Source organism: Mastomys coucha, unplaced genomic scaffold, assembly GCF_008632895.1.
Source record: "Mastomys coucha isolate ucsf_1 unplaced genomic scaffold, UCSF_Mcou_1 pScaffold15, whole genome shotgun sequence".
NCBI lineage: Eukaryota > Metazoa > Chordata > Mammalia > Rodentia > Muridae > Mastomys > Mastomys coucha.
The window spans coordinates 159,520,340-159,537,626 of NW_022196897.1; the positions used below are offsets into that span (position 1 = coordinate 159,520,340).

General features: G+C 51.1%; 1 protein-coding gene across 1 annotated transcript; it reads left to right on the forward strand.

Annotated features, from left to right (window-relative positions):
* Window positions 1-3,590: 3,590 nt before the first annotated feature.
* Pck1 (phosphoenolpyruvate carboxykinase 1) lies at window positions 3,591-9,603 on the forward strand. The gene is made up of 10 exons (XM_031373781.1): window positions 3,591-3,689; window positions 3,863-4,127; window positions 4,459-4,640; window positions 5,233-5,436; window positions 5,694-5,881; window positions 6,442-6,604; window positions 7,282-7,506; window positions 7,590-7,721; window positions 8,330-8,425; window positions 8,536-9,603. The coding sequence occupies exons 2-10, from the start codon at window positions 3,904-3,906 to the stop codon at window positions 8,988-8,990; spliced, it is 1,869 nt and encodes a 622-aa protein (XP_031229641.1). The 5' UTR covers window positions 3,591-3,689; window positions 3,863-3,903; the 3' UTR covers window positions 8,991-9,603.
* The last annotated feature ends 7,684 nt before the right edge of the window (window positions 9,604-17,287 follow it).

The following is a 17,287-nucleotide window of genomic DNA, read 5'->3' on the forward strand; positions in this document are numbered from 1 at the left end:
CCACTGGGCAGGGTAGCCACAAAGGCCCAAGAACAGAGAATATATTCTTCCAAAAGCTAGCCATGCCCGTAACTCCTTGAGTCGTCCTGGGGATGAGTATGCAGGAGGTGTCTGCTGTGTGCCTGGCGACGAGTTCCTGGAGGAGGAGTATAGAACTGGTCCAAGTCCTAGGCTCACAGTTTGTAGAACTTCAGATCTGCTCAAGAGTACCAGTAGCTGCCAGTCAATGTTTGCTGAGTGAATGCATGTGGTTCATTTCTTGAGCTTCAATTTTCTGATCTCTAAAATGGAGAAGACGATCAGAGAGGATCATGGGAAGTCTACCTTTAGGAAGTTTGTTCCTCACAGGGCTGGAACCTAGTGGGCACCGGAGAGAGTGCAGTTAGCAAACAGGACTTTAAATAGTTCTTATCTTGTCAGAGTTGTGGAACTATCTTTCTCAAGCTACAACCGATGAGACTGTCATTGAGGTGACGTGTGCAGTAGGTTGTCGAAGGAACACGGAAGGAACCAGATGTGACGGCTGCTCTTGGTTGTCCCCTTTATTACACTGGGAATGAACTGCAATCCAGAAAGGGAGGGCACACCTGGAAGAGATGATTTTGCTTGGTTTGAAGCGGGTGAATCCACTCCTAGCCGGATTTCTGGGGTAGGAAGACACACACTCTTTTTGGTTTCTCTTTGTTTTGCTTTTCTGAGACAAAGTTTCTTTGTTCGGCCCTGGCCTTCCTGAAACTTGCTCTGTAGACCCAAATGGCCCCAACTCCTAGAGGTCTGCCTGCCTCTGCCTCCTGACTACTGGGAGACACACCGCTTTAATCCAGATCTCGAGGCAGGAAGACACACCTTTATCTGGGCCGCACCTTCTGCTGGAAGCCTGGAGAAGGGTGTGGAAGATGGAGGCTTTTACACTTTGCCTGCTTGCCCTCCCATTGCCAGCACATCCGTCCATTTCTTCACTGGCATTGGAGATGTTTTCTTCAGGATTCCAGCATGTACAGAGAATCAGCGGAGACACTCAGCCTTGTACACAGAGCAACTACTGGATTCTTGGACATTTCATTCACCGCCAGATAGTGTTGGATTATCTAGACTGCAGCCTGTAAATCATTCCAAAAAAAATCTATATATGTGTGTGTATGTATAAGTGTGTAAGAAATCATATGTGTGTGTATGTGTGTATATACATATATACATACATAAAAAGATATACATATAGACATGCATAGATAGATAGATGACTTATAAGTTCTGATACTCCAGAGAACCCTAACTAATACAGCGGTATAATTTTGAATCTGTTTCTGAGTGCCTGGACTTCCTCTCTTCCTCTCCGAAGCAGCTTTACATCTGGAAACAACTGTTTACAGATGTGACGGAAAGGCACCCTGACTTAAGGGAACATGAGCCTGAATAGCCCCTGAGAGTCTAGGGCATCTCCATATGACTGTGTGAGAAACCTCATGGGAAACTCCCACCCTGTGGGAATCCCTGGCCCTCTGCATGTCCTGTGTGAGCCCTGAACATCACACAAGGTGGGCTGGACACTCTATGGGAAGCCCCCAGCGTCCAGGGCAGCTGGCAATCGACACCTAGCAGTCCCTTTGAGGCTTATTCCAGATGAAGCCGTAGGAAGATGCCGTGGCTCACAGTGCCTGCCTAGTGAAGCCTCTTGCGGAAATCACCCAAGACAAGGAAGGACCGGACCCCAGGAAGTCCTCAGCTGAGGTGAGGACACTCTAACCAGCTTTACCCGACTGTCCTCTGTGTCTCAGGTGAAGATCACGGACCTCCAGGTCATTTCGAAACCCAGTTTTGACATGATCGGCATAGAGTATGTGGGGGTTCTGACTAATTGGAAGGTCATGGGGACCTCTGCTATTCCGCCATCATTGGGCTACTCTATCCCTCCCGGGAGGCGCACAGCAGAGGTACCTTGGAAGTAGGTAGAGTGCTTAAAACTCCAGCTGAGTTATCGTCTCTCCTTTTTGTTTTCAACTTAACCTTCCAGGGATTCTAACCCATGACACTTTTAGCAGCAGAGTGGAGACTGGCCAAGGATCTCAGAGGACGTGTGCACCGGAAAGGCTGGCTTACCCCACGGATGGGAGACACTGAGCAGGTCATTCTGGCTGGGTTGACGCCCCACAGTTTACACAGGGTGATGCCACCCCTCATGAGCGGTCTCAGTGACCTGAAGAGCTCCCTCTTCTGTACTGACCCGAAAGGTGCCGTGGGTGAACCCCCACAATGCTGGCAGTGTGGGTGCAGGAGGCAGAAGGTATTCACACAGCTTTGCAAAGTGAGCCAAGCCCCATAGTTCAGGCCAAAAGCACTCTGTTTGGGATGGCTCTTCTGACAGTGCCTCAAATCTGACAGAAATCTTAGTGAGCAGAGTCGCAAAGTTGCCTGTCGGATCATCCTCCTGCCTACAGGGAAGTGGGCCATGTCCCTGCCCTCTACTCTGAGGCCAGCCGTGGGAGCCAGGCCTACCCATGGGCTCCTCACTCACGTTGACTTCTCACTCACTTCTCAACTCCAGCAAGCAAGCTCGTTCAATTGGCTCGCAGGGAGCTTCTTTACAACTGTGATAAAGGTCTTATTGTTCAAGTGTAACCCAGCAGAGAGGCCAAGCCCCTCTCCCTCCAGACTCTCGGACTTGCAAGATGGCTTCAGGCAGCAGCAAGGGTGCTTGTGTCTAACCTAGAACTTCTTGACGGAGACACGGGAGGGTCTAGAAAAGACAGTATACTCACAAGGGACCTCACAGTACTCTGTGGCCCAGCCTGACTGATGCAGACTCTTCCGGCTCTTACCAGCCAGCTGGGACCTGTTTAGTGACCTTTCTGCCTCAGTTTTCTAGTCTGTACCCAGGATTGCCATAGCTCCATTTCAGGCGGTAGCAATGAATCAACTGACACAAAGCATTTACAGCAGGGGTCAGTATGTATGTATGAGTGATTATTGTGTGCCAGGCATCGTCTAGTCAGCACAAAGCTTGCACCCATCCCTCACCTCTGCAGTGTCCATGTTGGGATGGCCAGAGAATCCACCAGACACCTAGTGAGGGGACACACCCCGGCTAACTCAGTGGGTGCAGACTTTGTCTAGAAGTCTCATGTCTCAGCTGAATTCCCTTCTCATGACCTTTGGCCATGGGGGTGACACCTCTGTGGTGTGTTGACAACCAGCAGCCACTGGCACACAAAATGTGCAGCCAGCAACATATGAAGTCCAAGAGGCATCCAGGCTAGAGGCCTGTCCTTGACCCCCACCTGACAATTAAGGTAAGAGCCTGCCGTTTGCATCAGCAACAGGCAGGGTCAAAGTTTAGTCAATCAAATGTTGTGTAAGGACTCACTATGGCTGACAGAGGGGCCTGCGGCCTCCCAACATTCATTAACAGCTGCAAGTTCAATCATTAGCTCCCTGGAGTTTATTGTGTTAGGTCAGTTCCAAACCGTGCTGACCATGGCTATGATCCAAAGGCCTGCCCCTTACGTCAGAGGCGAGCCTCCGGGTCCAGCTGAGGGGCAGGGCTATCCTCCCTTCTGTATAGTATTTAAAGCGAGGAGGGCTGGCTACCAAGCACGGTTGGCCTTCTCTCTGGGAACACACCCTAGGTCAACAGGGGAAATCCAGCAAGGCGCTCTGCAATCTCTGATCCAGACCTTCCAAGTGGAAGAAAGGTAGGCAGGGTCATTTCATTCACCTCTCCAAACATACAAACGAGGGGCCCACTCACATTCTTTGCCCTTATGCCCATGGCTCCCTAGCCACATGCTGCCCATGCAAAAGCCACAGAAAGAGCGGGAAGGGGGCCATGGGTGTTGGTGTTCAAGAGCCTCTTTTTCTGTTTCAGGTGGCACCAGAGTCCCTGCCTGTTTCTACACCATTGCAAACATGCCTCCTCAGCTGCATAATGGTCTGGACTTCTCTGCCAAGGTCATCCAGGGCAGCCTGGACAGCCTGCCCCAGGCAGTGAGGAAGTTCGTGGAAGGCAATGCTCAGCTGTGCCAGCCGGAGTATATCCACATCTGCGACGGCTCGGAGGAGGAGTATGGGCAGTTGCTGGCCCACATGCAGGAGGAAGGTGTCATCCGCAAGCTGAAGAAATATGACAACTGGTGAGCCCCCCTCAGCCCAAAGTGTCTGGCCCCCAGGCTCCCTAGCTCCACCTTCTCGGAGTCTGGAGAATGGAGACCTTACAGTAGCAAACACCTGAGAAGCTTAAGAAGGCATCCTGTGAGGTTAGCATAGCTGGCCGTTAGATTCCGGACAACCATGCAAGGCGACCCCTTTCCCCAGGTCCAGCTCACAGTCTAGCTCGTGTCCACCTGGTCAAGTCCCTGTTGTCCTTGTGTCCTGCAAGGCTGGAAAGAGTCTGACTTGGGCAAGGGAGGTACATCCCCAAGGATGCCTTGCTGAAGGAGTCCCTGTGATATATATTTTTTTCAGTTGGCTGGCTCTCACTGACCCCAGGGATGTGGCCAGGATCGAAAGCAAGACGGTCATCGTCACCCAGGAGCAGAGAGACACAGTGCCCATCCCCAAAAGTGGCCTCAGCCAGCTGGGCCGCTGGATGTCGGAAGAGGACTTCGAGAAAGCATTCAACGCCAGGTTCCCGGGGTGCATGAAAGGTGGGCGAGGCCACACCCCAGGGGTGACAGTGTGTTGTATATGTAGTTCATGTTCCTAATGGTGGCCTGAGCTGCCAAGGGTGGCCCATATGTGAGGTGCACTGTCTGGGTCTGTTTCATGGATGGTGACACACAGGAATATTAAAATGCTCTCTGTGAGTTCTGGTGGCTCAGGCCTGTCATTCCAGATGTGGAAGCTGAGGCAGGAGCATGCCAAGTTTAGGCCATCCTGAGCAATTTACATTTGGTCTCAAAAGAGAAACTCAAAAGGTGCTGCAGCCGTTGCTCCATGGTAGAGTGTTTGCCTAGAATTTCCAAGGCCCTGGGTACAATCCTTGATATCAAATCGATAAAATAGAAAATACATAAAATGCTTCCCATTCATGTGCATGCAAAGCAGCTTAGCTCAGCAAAACAGGAGGGTTATGAAAAAAGTTTAATTTCAACATTTTGCAGTTTCCACTGGCCTCCTAAATCAGAGGCTGGTGGCCAATAGGACAAGGTGTGAAAGACACAGCCGTGGGTACCCTTAGGAGGAAGCTCGGTGGGCCTCCGTGGCTTCTTACCTACTTCTGCCCACCCGCCTCTGCAGGACGCACCATGTATGTCATCCCATTCAGCATGGGGCCTCTGGGATCGCCGCTGGCCAAGACTGGTATTGAACTGACAGACTCGCCCTATGTGGTGGCTAGCATGCGGATCATGACGCGGATGGGGATATCTGTGCTGGAGGCCCTAGGCAACGGGGAGTTTATCAAGTGCCTCCACTCCGTGGGGTGCCCTCTCCCCCTAAAAAGTAAGTACATTTTTTCCGGATCAAAAATAGAGAGGTTGGGGAAGGGTTCATTGGTTGGGTGCTCGTCTGGTGTGCATGAGGCCCTGAGTTTGATCCCAGACACCAAATAAAGTGAACATGCTGGGTCAGGCCTATTACCCCAGCACACAGGCGTCAGAAAGGATGGGAAGTTCCAGGTCTATCACTGGTTCGAGCCAGCCTGGAGACTTGGGGGGGGGGGGTGCATCACAATCTCACTGTGGTTTGCTTGTTTTCAGAGCCTTTGGTCAACAACTGGGCCTGCAACCCTGAGTTGACGCTGATCGCCCACCTCCCGGACCGCAGAGAGATCATCTCCTTTGGAAGTGGATATGGTGGGAACTCACTACTCGGGAAGAAATGCTTTGCGCTGCGGATCGCTAGCCGGCTGGCTAAGGAGGAAGGGTGGCTGGCGGAGCACATGCTGGTACGTGGTCAGGGAATCCTGGGCAGAAATTCGGAGGGCCTGGGGTGGCATAGGTGAGCCATGTCAAGATTCACCAACCTCTGAGGACTTGAGGGCAGAAGGGAACAGTACCAAATTGACTCTAAGTACCCCAGTGTTCGTCTCGTTGAAAGGGGCTCAGACACACTGGAGCAACAGTGACCTTGGGGATTTTATTCGTTGGTACCCCATTAGTTTATCCTGATTTGTGAGGGATAGACCATGGGTATGCCTTTGGGGTGACCCTAGGCACTTTCCCAGACCTTTGCTGCAGGAGGGAACGCAGAACTTCATTCCTTAGACAACAGCAGCAATCTCAGTTCCCCCCCTTCCGCCTCTTTATTCCTCATCATTCCCCTTTTAATTTTCCACCCCCTCCACCCCCCCATTAGTTTGGAAGATAGTCCCAAGCTTTTGTTGTAGATACACACCCTTCGTATCTCTTTTACCATATGAAGGATTCAGAGTAATGGGCTTTATTGTGAGTTTCATCCACACACGTCAAGGATCCGAGATATCAAAGCCGTTCCCTGTCCCTGCAGATCCTGGGCATAACTAACCCCGAAGGCAAGAAGAAATACCTGGCCGCAGCCTTCCCTAGTGCCTGCGGGAAGACCAACTTGGCCATGATGAACCCCAGCCTCCCCGGGTGGAAAGTCGAATGTGTGGGTGATGACATCGCCTGGATGAAGTTTGATGCCCAAGGTGAGTCTTCAGGGCTGGCTGATGACAGTGGTGGCCCCTGGTGAGTGACTGGCTCCAAACACCCCATACCTCCCGAGTAGCTGGGACTACAGGCGTGCGCCACTGGGCCCGGCCAGCACTGGGCATTCAGAGCCAGCAAGGCTTCCGCCGCAGTATGGTCCTGCAGGCCTTCTGGGAGGCCACCTGGACAGGAGGGCCACGACAGGCTGTTTGCTTACACATAGCCATGTTTGCATAGTATCGCTGGGGCCACTGAGACAAGTCTATGGGTGAAAGCACTTGCTGCCAAGCTTGATGACCTGAGTTTGATTCTTAGAAACCTAAATGGTGGAAAGAGAGAACTGACTCCTGCAAGTTATTCTCCGACCTCCATATGTGTGCCCTGGAACACTCACACCCCGTCACACTCACATGCATGCACACACACACACACACACACACCACAAAATAAATAATAATACTTTTAAAAGAAGAAAATGTGTTGTAGGAACAGTGAAGAAGCGGAAAACTGCAGCGACTGCATTAGCCCTGGTGTGTAGAAATGGGTGACCGTGTAGTTTGGGGACGGGGAAGAGAAAGATGTGAACTTTAGAAGAGAGCTTGCTCTGCAAAGCACTAAGAACTCTGGGATGCTTGGCTCGCATTCATGCCTCCCTCTCTGGCTTGCAACTTTCCAGGCAACTTAAGGGCTATCAACCCAGAAAATGGTTTTTTTGGAGTTGCTCCTGGCACCTCAGTGAAAACAAATCCAAATGCCATTAAGACCATCCAGAAAAACACCATCTTCACCAATGTGGCTGAGACTAGTGATGGCGGTGTTTACTGGGAAGGCATCGACGAGCCACTGGCCCCCGGGGTCACCATCACCTCCTGGAAGAACAAGGAGTGGAGACCACAGGATGGTGAGTCCCCTGAGAGGCCGTGTGCTCTGGCTTCTGGGTGCCACCTATCGGGGCCATGCTGAGGGTATCTCTCTCTCTTGTAGAGGAACCATGTGCCCATCCCAACTCTCGATTCTGCACCCCTGCCAGCCAGTGCCCCATTATTGACCCTGCCTGGGAATCTCCGGAAGGAGTACCCATCGAGGGCATCATCTTTGGTGGCCGGAGACCTGCAGGTGAGGCATCTTCTATCCAGGCTGGGAACCTGGGGTATGGCAATAGAAAGAAATCCAGGAAATATTTTTCCAAGCTGGTTCCAAAGATCTTCCGCCCCCCTATATCCAGCCTGACAGGGCAGGGTTAAGTGCAGGGCAGGGTTAAGTGCAGGGCAGGGTTAAATGTAGGGCCAGCCTTCTGATCACCAGTGGCTTCTCTGGGTTGGTGACTGAGGTAGTTCAGGCCAGTGTTCTGTCGCTGAGTGATCTGCCTGCTGTGACTGTCCTTAGCAGTTTCCTGTTCCTTGTCCTTGTAGGTGAAAGGTTAATTCAACAGAAAACTCTGATTGTCAGGCCTAGCACGGCTTGCACCTGTAATCCTAGCACTTGGGTGGATGAGGCAGGGGGATTGCTGCGAGGTCAGGGTTGGCCTGGGCTGCAGAGTAAACTCCAGGTTATCTTGGGCTCCAGAGTGAAACTTTCTCATCAAAACAAAACAAGAAAGAAAGAAAGAAAGAAAGAAAGAAAGAAAGAAAGAAAAAAGATATTGCTTGGTTGAACAGTGGCATAGTACCGTAAGAGAGTTCAGATGTTTGAAGTCTTTAATGATCTTTGTCTCCCTGCTCAAGGTGTACCCCTCGTCTATGAAGCCCTCAGCTGGCAGCACGGGGTGTTTGTTGGAGCGGCCATGAGATCAGAGGCCACGGCGGCTGCAGAACACAAGGGTGAGTCAAAGTCTGCAACCCAAGCCCTCGCCTTGGTGTCTGTCACGGAGGGACAGGGAGGGGATCTGGCCTGATTGGCTCAGAGGTAAACGGTGGTCTCTCTGTGACAGGCAAGGTCATCATGCATGACCCCTTTGCTATGCGGCCCTTCTTCGGCTACAACTTCGGCCAATACCTGGCCCACTGGCTGAGCATGGCCCACCGCCCAGCAGCCAAGTTACCCAAGATCTTCCACGTCAACTGGTTCCGGAAGGACAAAGATGGCAAGTTCCTCTGGCCAGGCTTTGGCGAGAACTCCCGTGTGCTGGAGTGGATGTTCGGAAGGATTGAGGGGGAGGATAGTGCCAAGATCACGCCCATCGGCTACATCCCTAAGGAAAACGCCCTGAACCTGAAAGGCCTGGGGGGCGTGAACATGGAGGAGCTGTTCGGAATCTCTAAGGAGTTCTGGGAGAAGGAGGTGGAGGAGATCGACAGATATCTGGAGGACCAGGTCAACGCCGACCTCCCTTACGAAATTGAGAGGGAGCTCAGAGCCCTGAAACAGAGAATCAGCCAGATGTAAATCCCAATGGGGGTGTCTCAAGAGTCACCCCTCCCCACCCATAGCATGCGCTGGGAGCTGGGAGAAAACCAGCCTGCCCCAGGTTGGAGATAGTGGGCACAATGCTGAGTAGATCAGAAAAGCACCTTTTAATAGTCAGTTGAGTAGCACAGAGAACAGGCTAGGGGCAAATAAGATTGGGAGGGGAATCACCGCGTGTCTTCGGAAGTTTGTATCTGACACCGATGGGGGTTTTGGTTCCACTTCGAGGCCACTCAGGAATCCAGTTCTTCACGTTAGCTGTAGCAGTTAGCTAAAATGCACAGAAAACATACTTGAGCTGTATATATGTGTGTGAGCGTGTGAGCGTGTCTGTGAGAGAGCATGTATGTGTATGTGTGTGTACATGCCTGTCTGTCCCATTGTCTACAAAGTATTTAAAACCTTTAGGGGGGAAAAATCTTGGGCAAGTTTGTAGTTGTAACTAGAGAGTCATGTTGCTTTGTTGCTAGTATGTATGTTTAAATTATTTTTATACACTGCCCTTCCTTACCTTTCTTTACATAATTGAAATAGGCATCCTGACCACTTCTTGGGGAAAAAAAATATAAAATAAACTTTTATAGAAAAAGCAGCTCTCATCGCCTCGTTTTGGTTTTATTTGAAAGGGAGAACACACTGATTAAACACCCTGGTGCGCTAGTCCTGCTCCTCGGAGAGCCTGGGGAATTCACAGCACCACCTTTGAAAGGGGGGGATTGGTGCGTGAGGGACCAGAAGGAGGGGAGAAAGCGGAGGGACCGGAAGGAGGGGGAGAAAGCAGAGCACCGGCTTCCCGTGTTATAAGTCATCGTTGCCACTAGTGGGCGCTCTTTGGCAGCTTTCTGACACAGGCCTGTGCGTTTGCACAGCTGGATCTAGAGGGTTTAAGGTGAGTTATAATGGGAGTTTGAGCCTCGGGGCTCAGCCTTCTCCAAAAGTGCAGTGTGGACAGGCGCAGACCCTTGCTTTATGCCCTTTCATGAGCAACACTTTCCTCAGTTTCCGCGGGCCTAGAGAGTGTGGAAAAGGCAGAAGGAAGAACGTTAACTGTACTCTTCGTGTGCACTCAACACAATGGCTGCGCCATAGGCTGCCTGGGAAGGGAGATTACAGGGGTTGGCCCAAGGTCAGCCTCCAGCTCTTCCTGGATCTTTTCTGCTCCCTGCATTTATTGGTTGTTCCAGAAGAGTCTAAACAAACCATAAACTTTATATAGTGTATTATAGGGTGCGTTGGCTCTGCAGATGAGTACTCCCTCCCTCCGAGTGTGTTATCCTTTGGGAAGAGCTGGCTCAGATCCCGCCACCCTCCTCCAGCACACCCCGGCTGCTGGCTCATTCCCATAGTCATTAGATACCTCCGGCCACTGCCTTCAAGAGTCACCTCCACGGATCTACAATGCCCCAGGGCCCTCCACAGACCCACAATGGCCCAGGGCTCCAGGAGCACCCACCTGGATGGAACTCAGGACTTCCCCTTTAAGTGAAGCAGGATTGGATCCTTGAACCAGAGCTGTGGACTTCTCATGGGCCTCTCAGAGGAACTAAGCAGCTGGGGCCTGGCTGGCTCCTTTGTTCTATGTCCCTGCCAGGAATACTGGCCCCCATGAGGAGGGGGTTTGTTCTGTGCAGCGGTTGCATTAATGGGTCCAGGTGGGCTCACCTGTGAGGGAGCTGATCTCCAGTTCCACCGTCCTCCCTCTTTCCTAGCTGACAGGCTGTGACATGTGACAGCAGGGTCTTCCTGTATTTCATCTACTTTCCCCAGGCAGTACTAGCCCGGTAGGGTATGGGGCTGAATGGGATGGCCCAGCTCAGTGCAGGCCTTGGTGTGTGTGAAAGGGCCAGCTGCCAGTCAACAAATCGAGACTACCTCTTTCCTCAGTGTGCCCATAGGTGATCGATTGCATGGAACTCTGAGCCTCAACTTCCTTGGCTGTAAAATGGGTAGATTTGCATTCTCTTGAGGATGTCTGAAGGAGTGTGACACAGAAAGGGAGCCTAAGAGGACAGTAATTTCTTCTGCTTTACTCTAGACCCTCGGAGTGGCTGAGTGGAGCCATATCTCAGTGGCACCCTGTCCTTCCCCTCCCCGACTCTGATGAGTAACGGTGGTTCTGGGTGGCAGTTGGTGGCCCTGTGGCCTCCATCCCCATCCTCCCTCCTCATCGATGTCAGGGTGAAGGATGGGAGAAGGAAGGCAGGCAGGCAGCACCACAAACAGCATTTCTTTTTTTTTTTTGGTTTGTTTATTTATTTATTATATATGAGTCCACTGTAGCTGTCTTCAGACACCCCAGAAGAGGGCGTCAGATCTCATTACAGATGGTTGTGAGCCACCATGTGGTTGCTGGGATTTGAACTCAGGACCTTTGAAAGAGCAGTCAGTGCTCTTAACAGCTGAGCCATGTCTGCAGCCCCAGCATTTCTTTCTATGCCCAGATGGTCACAGTTACCTCCACATTTCCCAAGCCAGGAACAGAAGGGTCTGAGCCTGAGCTCAGCAGATCTGCCTTTCTAGGGTGCGCCTTGAGCTAGCGTTGTTGTTTGTAGCTCTTATGTAGCTCTAGCATGCAGGGGGCCCTGGGCTCAATCCACAGTATCACAAAAAGAAAAGGGAAAGAGAGAGTGAAGGAGAGAGGGAGAAAGGAAGGAAGGACGGGAGGAAGGAAGGAAGGAAGGAAGGAAAAAAGTAAAAAATTTTCCCAAGAAAGATAATTCACATCTGCCCTAAGAAGAGTATTCAGGCCCGGAAGGCCAAGTTGCTGACTACCAGGGCTGAGGCCTACGAACCATCAGGAAAATCCCCACCATGAGAAGTAGTGAATGAAGATACATTTCTTCCAGGCTAGGCTACTGGGTCATGTTAGAATGGAAGAAAAGGTGACCTATCTAGGCAGTGCCTGACCCAGGCTTCTGCTCACAGCTGAGAGGCCTGCTCACTGGCCTCATGCCTCAGGGCTCCCAGTTCTGCTAGTAGATGATTTGTGTGTAGTTCCTGTCACCCTCACCCCACAGCCTGCCATTCCACAGAAGCCCCAAGCTGCAAGCCGGTATTTAGATCAAGCCTGGAGACCCCTATTCCACCCCTGATGAGACGCTGAGTCCGAACTTGTCGATAGATGTAAAGTTCCTTCCACAGGGACAAATTGTGGCTTGAGGCAGAGCACCTGTTGGTTGGGGTAAGTTGGAACCAGTGGCCTTCTCTCCTCCCCTGAACTTTTGCCTGAAGTTTTCCTGGCTAGCTCTTACAGGAGGCTCAGCAGAATGAGGGGGGGTCCCCCGGGGAGGCTCAGAATGCAGGCTGAGCCCTCTTCAGGAGTCCTGTATCCATGACAGGAGGGCAGCTGGGCATGGATCAGCATGGGGTTAATTATCACAGAACCATGTCCTTGAGTCACGTTCCCTTAGCCATCTGGGCCTCCTCAGCATGGGCACAAAAGCTTAGAAGGCTCTGAAATGCATAGAGTGGGGACTTGGGGGCTGCCACAGAGCAGCAGCAGATGTCATTGAGTCCACAGCCACCCCAGGAGTGGGGCCAAGAACACATTTCCATAGCTGGCACTTCTCCCTGAGAGTCCTTCTCACGCACCCCAGGTTCTGTGGCCCAGCTAGGCTGTGAGCCCCTGGGTAATGGGATATGCAAATGTGCCAGTGTTTGCCAGCCTGAGTGGTAGACCCGCTCTCCAGGAGAAGCAATTTACAGCAAAATATGCTGTAAATATTTGCTCAGCTCAGGAAAACGACTTTAATTGCATAATTAAACTTGTAGGCTCTACTTCCAGCTGAAAGGGTGGGGAGAGTCGGCAGCTGTCCCTCGGAACTTGTTGACAATGGGGACCGGCCACTGGTTCTGCACTTCCTTCTGGCCCTTCTTTCTACCATCCGAGCCTGGGAAGCCGTGGGAGAGGGGAGACAGTAGGGATGGGAGAGGTGGGGAGCAGAGCAGACCTCAAATCGGAGCAGCTCTGGAAGGGTTCTAAAGACCCTCAGGCAGGCCTGAGCGCCAACACCCAACTATCTCCAGCGTGTTCCGCCGTCCATGGGTGCCAACGGTCAGTTCCCTTACATGGAAAAGTGCCAGCAGAGGCTGCGAGGGTGGCACAAGGATGTCATCTCACCGTTGGGGAGGCTGAGGCCCGCCTGGGCTCTGAGTGAGTTCAAGCTGTGCCTGACAACTTAGTGAGACCTTGTCTCAAAAATCAGAGATAAAAGCAAGGGCTAGGAAGCAGTTTAACAGTGCTCGCCCAACATACGTCAGGCCCTGTTTTCAACTCCCAGTGATCAAAAAGCCAACAAAGCCAAAGTGGACAGGAAGAGGAAGAGGAAGGGCGTAATGTCACCACTCCGCACCAAAACCCTTGCAAGATCAAAGATTCCTTCTTTCTCTCTCTCTCTCTTCCTCCTCTTCCTCCTCCTCCTCTTCCTCTTTCTCCTCCTTCTTCCTTAGACACGATCCGTGTAGTCCAGCCTGGCCTCTAAACTTTCTGTGTAGCAGAGATTGGTCTTGAACTCCTGATCCCTCCGCCTCTACCCTTCAGCACTGGGACCACCGGTGTGCTCCACCTCACCAGAGTGCTTGGCAGAGGGGGGGCATCCAGGCCTCAGCACATGTTAGACAAGCACTATCAACTGAGCTCCAGCCTCAGTCCAACGACCACACTCTTTATTGCAAGTGGAAAAGCCAGTCAGCAAAGACACATGTGCTGGGTGACTCCATCTCTGTGAGAACCAGAGCAGTCCAGTCTGGGAGACAGAGACGGGTTGGTGGTGACCAGGCGTCCAGGGAGCAGGAGGCTGGGGAGTGATCAGAGAGTACAAAGTTCCTTTGGGAAACATTCCAAGGCACATTGTTAGGGAAGTTTGTACAGCTTTGTGAATATATTAAAACCCATTAAATCATGCATTTTAATAGGTGGCTTTTATGGCATCTAAATTATAGCTTCATAAAGTTTGTTTTAAAAAAAGAAAAAAAATACAACATAAACAAGCATTCACTTAATGCACATCAGAGACCAGCTGCCTTCCAAAGAGAGCTAGAGGCCGGTGTTTGTCACCTGCTAAGAGGTACCTGTGCCTCACAGGGATTCTTCTAGAAGAAATGGCAAATTTCAAAGCCATGGGACAGCCACAAGCTTACCCCAGGTTCCCAGGTTCAAGGCCATTTAACTCCAGGCCTGCCTGTGAGCCTCGTAGGAATTCATCTCATTAATGATTGGATAAGAAACTAATGCCAGCTGGGCTTGGTAGTTCATGCCTTTAGTCCCAGCACTTGGGAGGCAGAGGTAGGTGAGTATCTCTGTGAGTTTGAGGCCAACCTGGGCCACAGGGTATGTTCCAAGACAGCCAGGGCTACACAGAGAAACCGTGTCTCTGAAAACCAAAATAAATAAATAAATAAATAAATAAATAAATAAATGAATAAATAAATAATAAAAATGAATGAATGAATGAATGAATGAATGAGAAGAAAAGAAAAGGGGGTGGGGAGAAAGAAAGAAAGGAAAGGAAACCAATGCCAAAGAAATCAGGTCCAGAAAAAAGTCCTTTGGCCAGCAGGTGGCAGAGATGAGACCACCAGGTCTCTCAGGTTCCATGCACAGACATTGACCATGACCCCAGGTGTTCCTTCTTAGCCGAGGGAAGAGACCCTGGTCCAAAACCTAGGACCCGCACCAGTCCTGCCATCAGAAGGAAGCTGCAGGACTAGCCATTGTGCTGCCTGTGGAAAGGGCTGGCGTGGAAGGGGAGGCTCAGAGCCAGGAGCCTTTCTTTCACGTTTTGTCCTAGGAACTGCCTGCTTCCAGGCCAGGCTGCAGAAGATGGGTGGAAGCCTCCGGGCTGCCCTTTCAGAGGGCTCGCAGAACTGTTCAGGTCTGACGAGAAGGCACGGGCTGGCTTTGGGAGGATCCGTCAGGGTGGTAGAAAGAAACCTGTTGAGTGTCCCAGAGGCCAGTGAGAGGACAGCATCGGGATCTTGTCACCCAAAGACTTTGCCACCATGCCAGATGGCATCCCACAGAGTATGGGGCAGCTCCCCAAGGTTGGGCAAAGGAAGGTCCGTGCACTCAGTTTTGCTTATTGACAAGTTCCCTGTCCAGGCTGAGGTTCTGGGTTCTGGTAAGTGGACCTGGGAGTCTGAGATGCCCAAGAATGACCAGTTTGGTCCACACTGGTTTGGTCCAGTTGGAGTTTCTTCAGTAAACCCATCCCCTGTGGCTGGCACGTATCCCCTGCCCCATGCCCCTTTGTTAATAGAACACTCTACTCCCAAGGGTGAACTCAGATCTAGCCGCATGGTGGGCAGAGGCCAGGGCTGTCTGAAGTATTGGGAGGATTGGAGAAGAGGAAGCCAGGGGCTTCGTGACTCATATGGCAGTTGCTCCCCTGTTATATAAAGTGGAGCTGAGTGCCATTAGCTGATAGGAGATGAAATTTACATTTTGAATGAACTGGGATCATCAACATGTTTCTCCCTGACCCCAGGAAATTAAACCTCAGAGGGAGCTGTGGCAGGAGAGACAGGGGCGCAGCCAAGCGTGCCAGATTGCCTTTTTCTTTTTACTGTTTTTTTCCCCCCAAACAGGCTGCAGGGGATGAGAGGACTTTGCAGAGTGCAAAGTCAGCCGCAGACAGAGATGGGAAGGCAAGATAGTCATTGTCTTTCCCCCCCTTGGGCAGAAGCACAATAAATCTACATGGCTGAATTAAATTCTGATCTGTCCGATTTCCCCCATCACACCCTCCCTTAATAATGGTTATTTATTGAGCACTTATTGTATGCCAAGCACTTAGCTAAGCACTTTATAGATAAAGCAGAAGTGAGTTTGTCTTCTTGATGCCTCCTCGCTTCCTGCTAGGGAGGGAGTGCGGTGGGGAAAGTGGAGAGAGAGTTTTATGAAGCTCAGAGCCACATTGGAAAGTTCGGTTCAGCTTTAGGGTGCAGCCCTCGGAACCTGTGGCCCTAAACCTCCTGTCACAATACTGAAAAATGAGACAGGCTGCCCTGTCTCAGAACCTGTGGACAAGCGCTCATCCAGGCATACTGACTCAATGTTCTGAGCCTGAGGAGAACTTGAAAACCCCAGCTGGTGTTGAGGGAAAGAGGAGAGAAGGGAACCCCATTCTCCTCTGGCCTCTCTGTGAGGATCTTCCTTCTTGGAAAGGATCAAGGTCCAATGTCCTTCTCTCTGTAGAAGGGGTGTGCTTTGTCACTCAATCTCCCAACAGCTCCACGGGGTGGGGAACCCCTTCTGGTTTCCTTGGCTTTGTGGACCTGAGTCACAATCCAAACCATCCCTGTGCCTTTGATATCTACTGGGTCAAATGTGAGTAGACCTTTCAGTTTCCTGAGTATGGTTCCAGCAGAAGAGGCACGTCTCCTGGACCCTCGTGTATATTGGGCGTAGTCATTGCACAGCTATGGAGAACAAGGCAAGTGATGAGAGAACCAGCATCTCCCAGTGCTTACGGGGGTCAGCGGGGCACTGGGCACTGAGAAGTGAAGATGCTTGTGCTGTCCCTGGTCAGTCATGCTTCTTTACCATGGCAGGTCGCCAGGATCAATCCATCACTTTCCAATGAATAGTCAGCAAATGTCCTCTGACTGCCTGGCACTTAGAGTCAGCCCAAGTGCTTAAACGAGTGTATGAGGATTGACTTTCCTAATGAATGGGTCCCCTAGGAAGATCCCTCCTTCTGTAGGGGTCATTGACAAACTTCTTGAAGTCCCAACATTTCAAGAGTGACTGTGTGTGTGTGTGTGTGTGTGTGTGTGTGTGTGTGTGTGTGTGTGTGTAAGACTCACAGGTTCTCACTTCTGTTGCACTCTGAACTGTCTGGTCACCTCTGGACCATACTCCAGAGTAGGCAGTTTAGCCTGTGCAGCTGAAAGTGGGTGTCTCCAGGATGTGCTTTGTGAATTCATCTAACCAACATATCCACCCATTATTCCTTCACTCACCACATAGACATTATCCTTCTATTCATCTATCCCTTCATTATCCACATAGCCACTAATTTACTATTCATCTGTTCTTCCACCCATCCAGCCATCCAGCCAGCCATCACCCATCTACTCATCCACCCATTCATCTGTTCTTCCACCCATTCACCCATCCATCCATCATCCATCCATTCATCTATTCTTCCACTCATTTACCCAACTATCATCCAACTATCTATACATCCATCCATCCATCCATCCATCCATCCATCCACCAATCTTCCATTCATACCTACCTATCCACTAATCAATATGCCCACATACTCATCCAT

Coding starts and splice junctions, on each gene's coding strand:
- Pck1 (XM_031373781.1), top strand. CDS start 3,904: ATGCCTCCTCAGCTGCATAATGGTCTGGACTTCTCTGCCAAGGTCATC. Junction 4,641..5,232: donor GTTCCCGGGGTGCATGAAAG/GTGGGCGAGGCC, acceptor CCGCCTCTGCAG/GACGCACCATGTATGTCATC. Junction 8,426..8,535: donor GGCGGCTGCAGAACACAAGG/GTGAGTCAAAGT, acceptor TCTCTGTGACAG/GCAAGGTCATCATGCATGAC.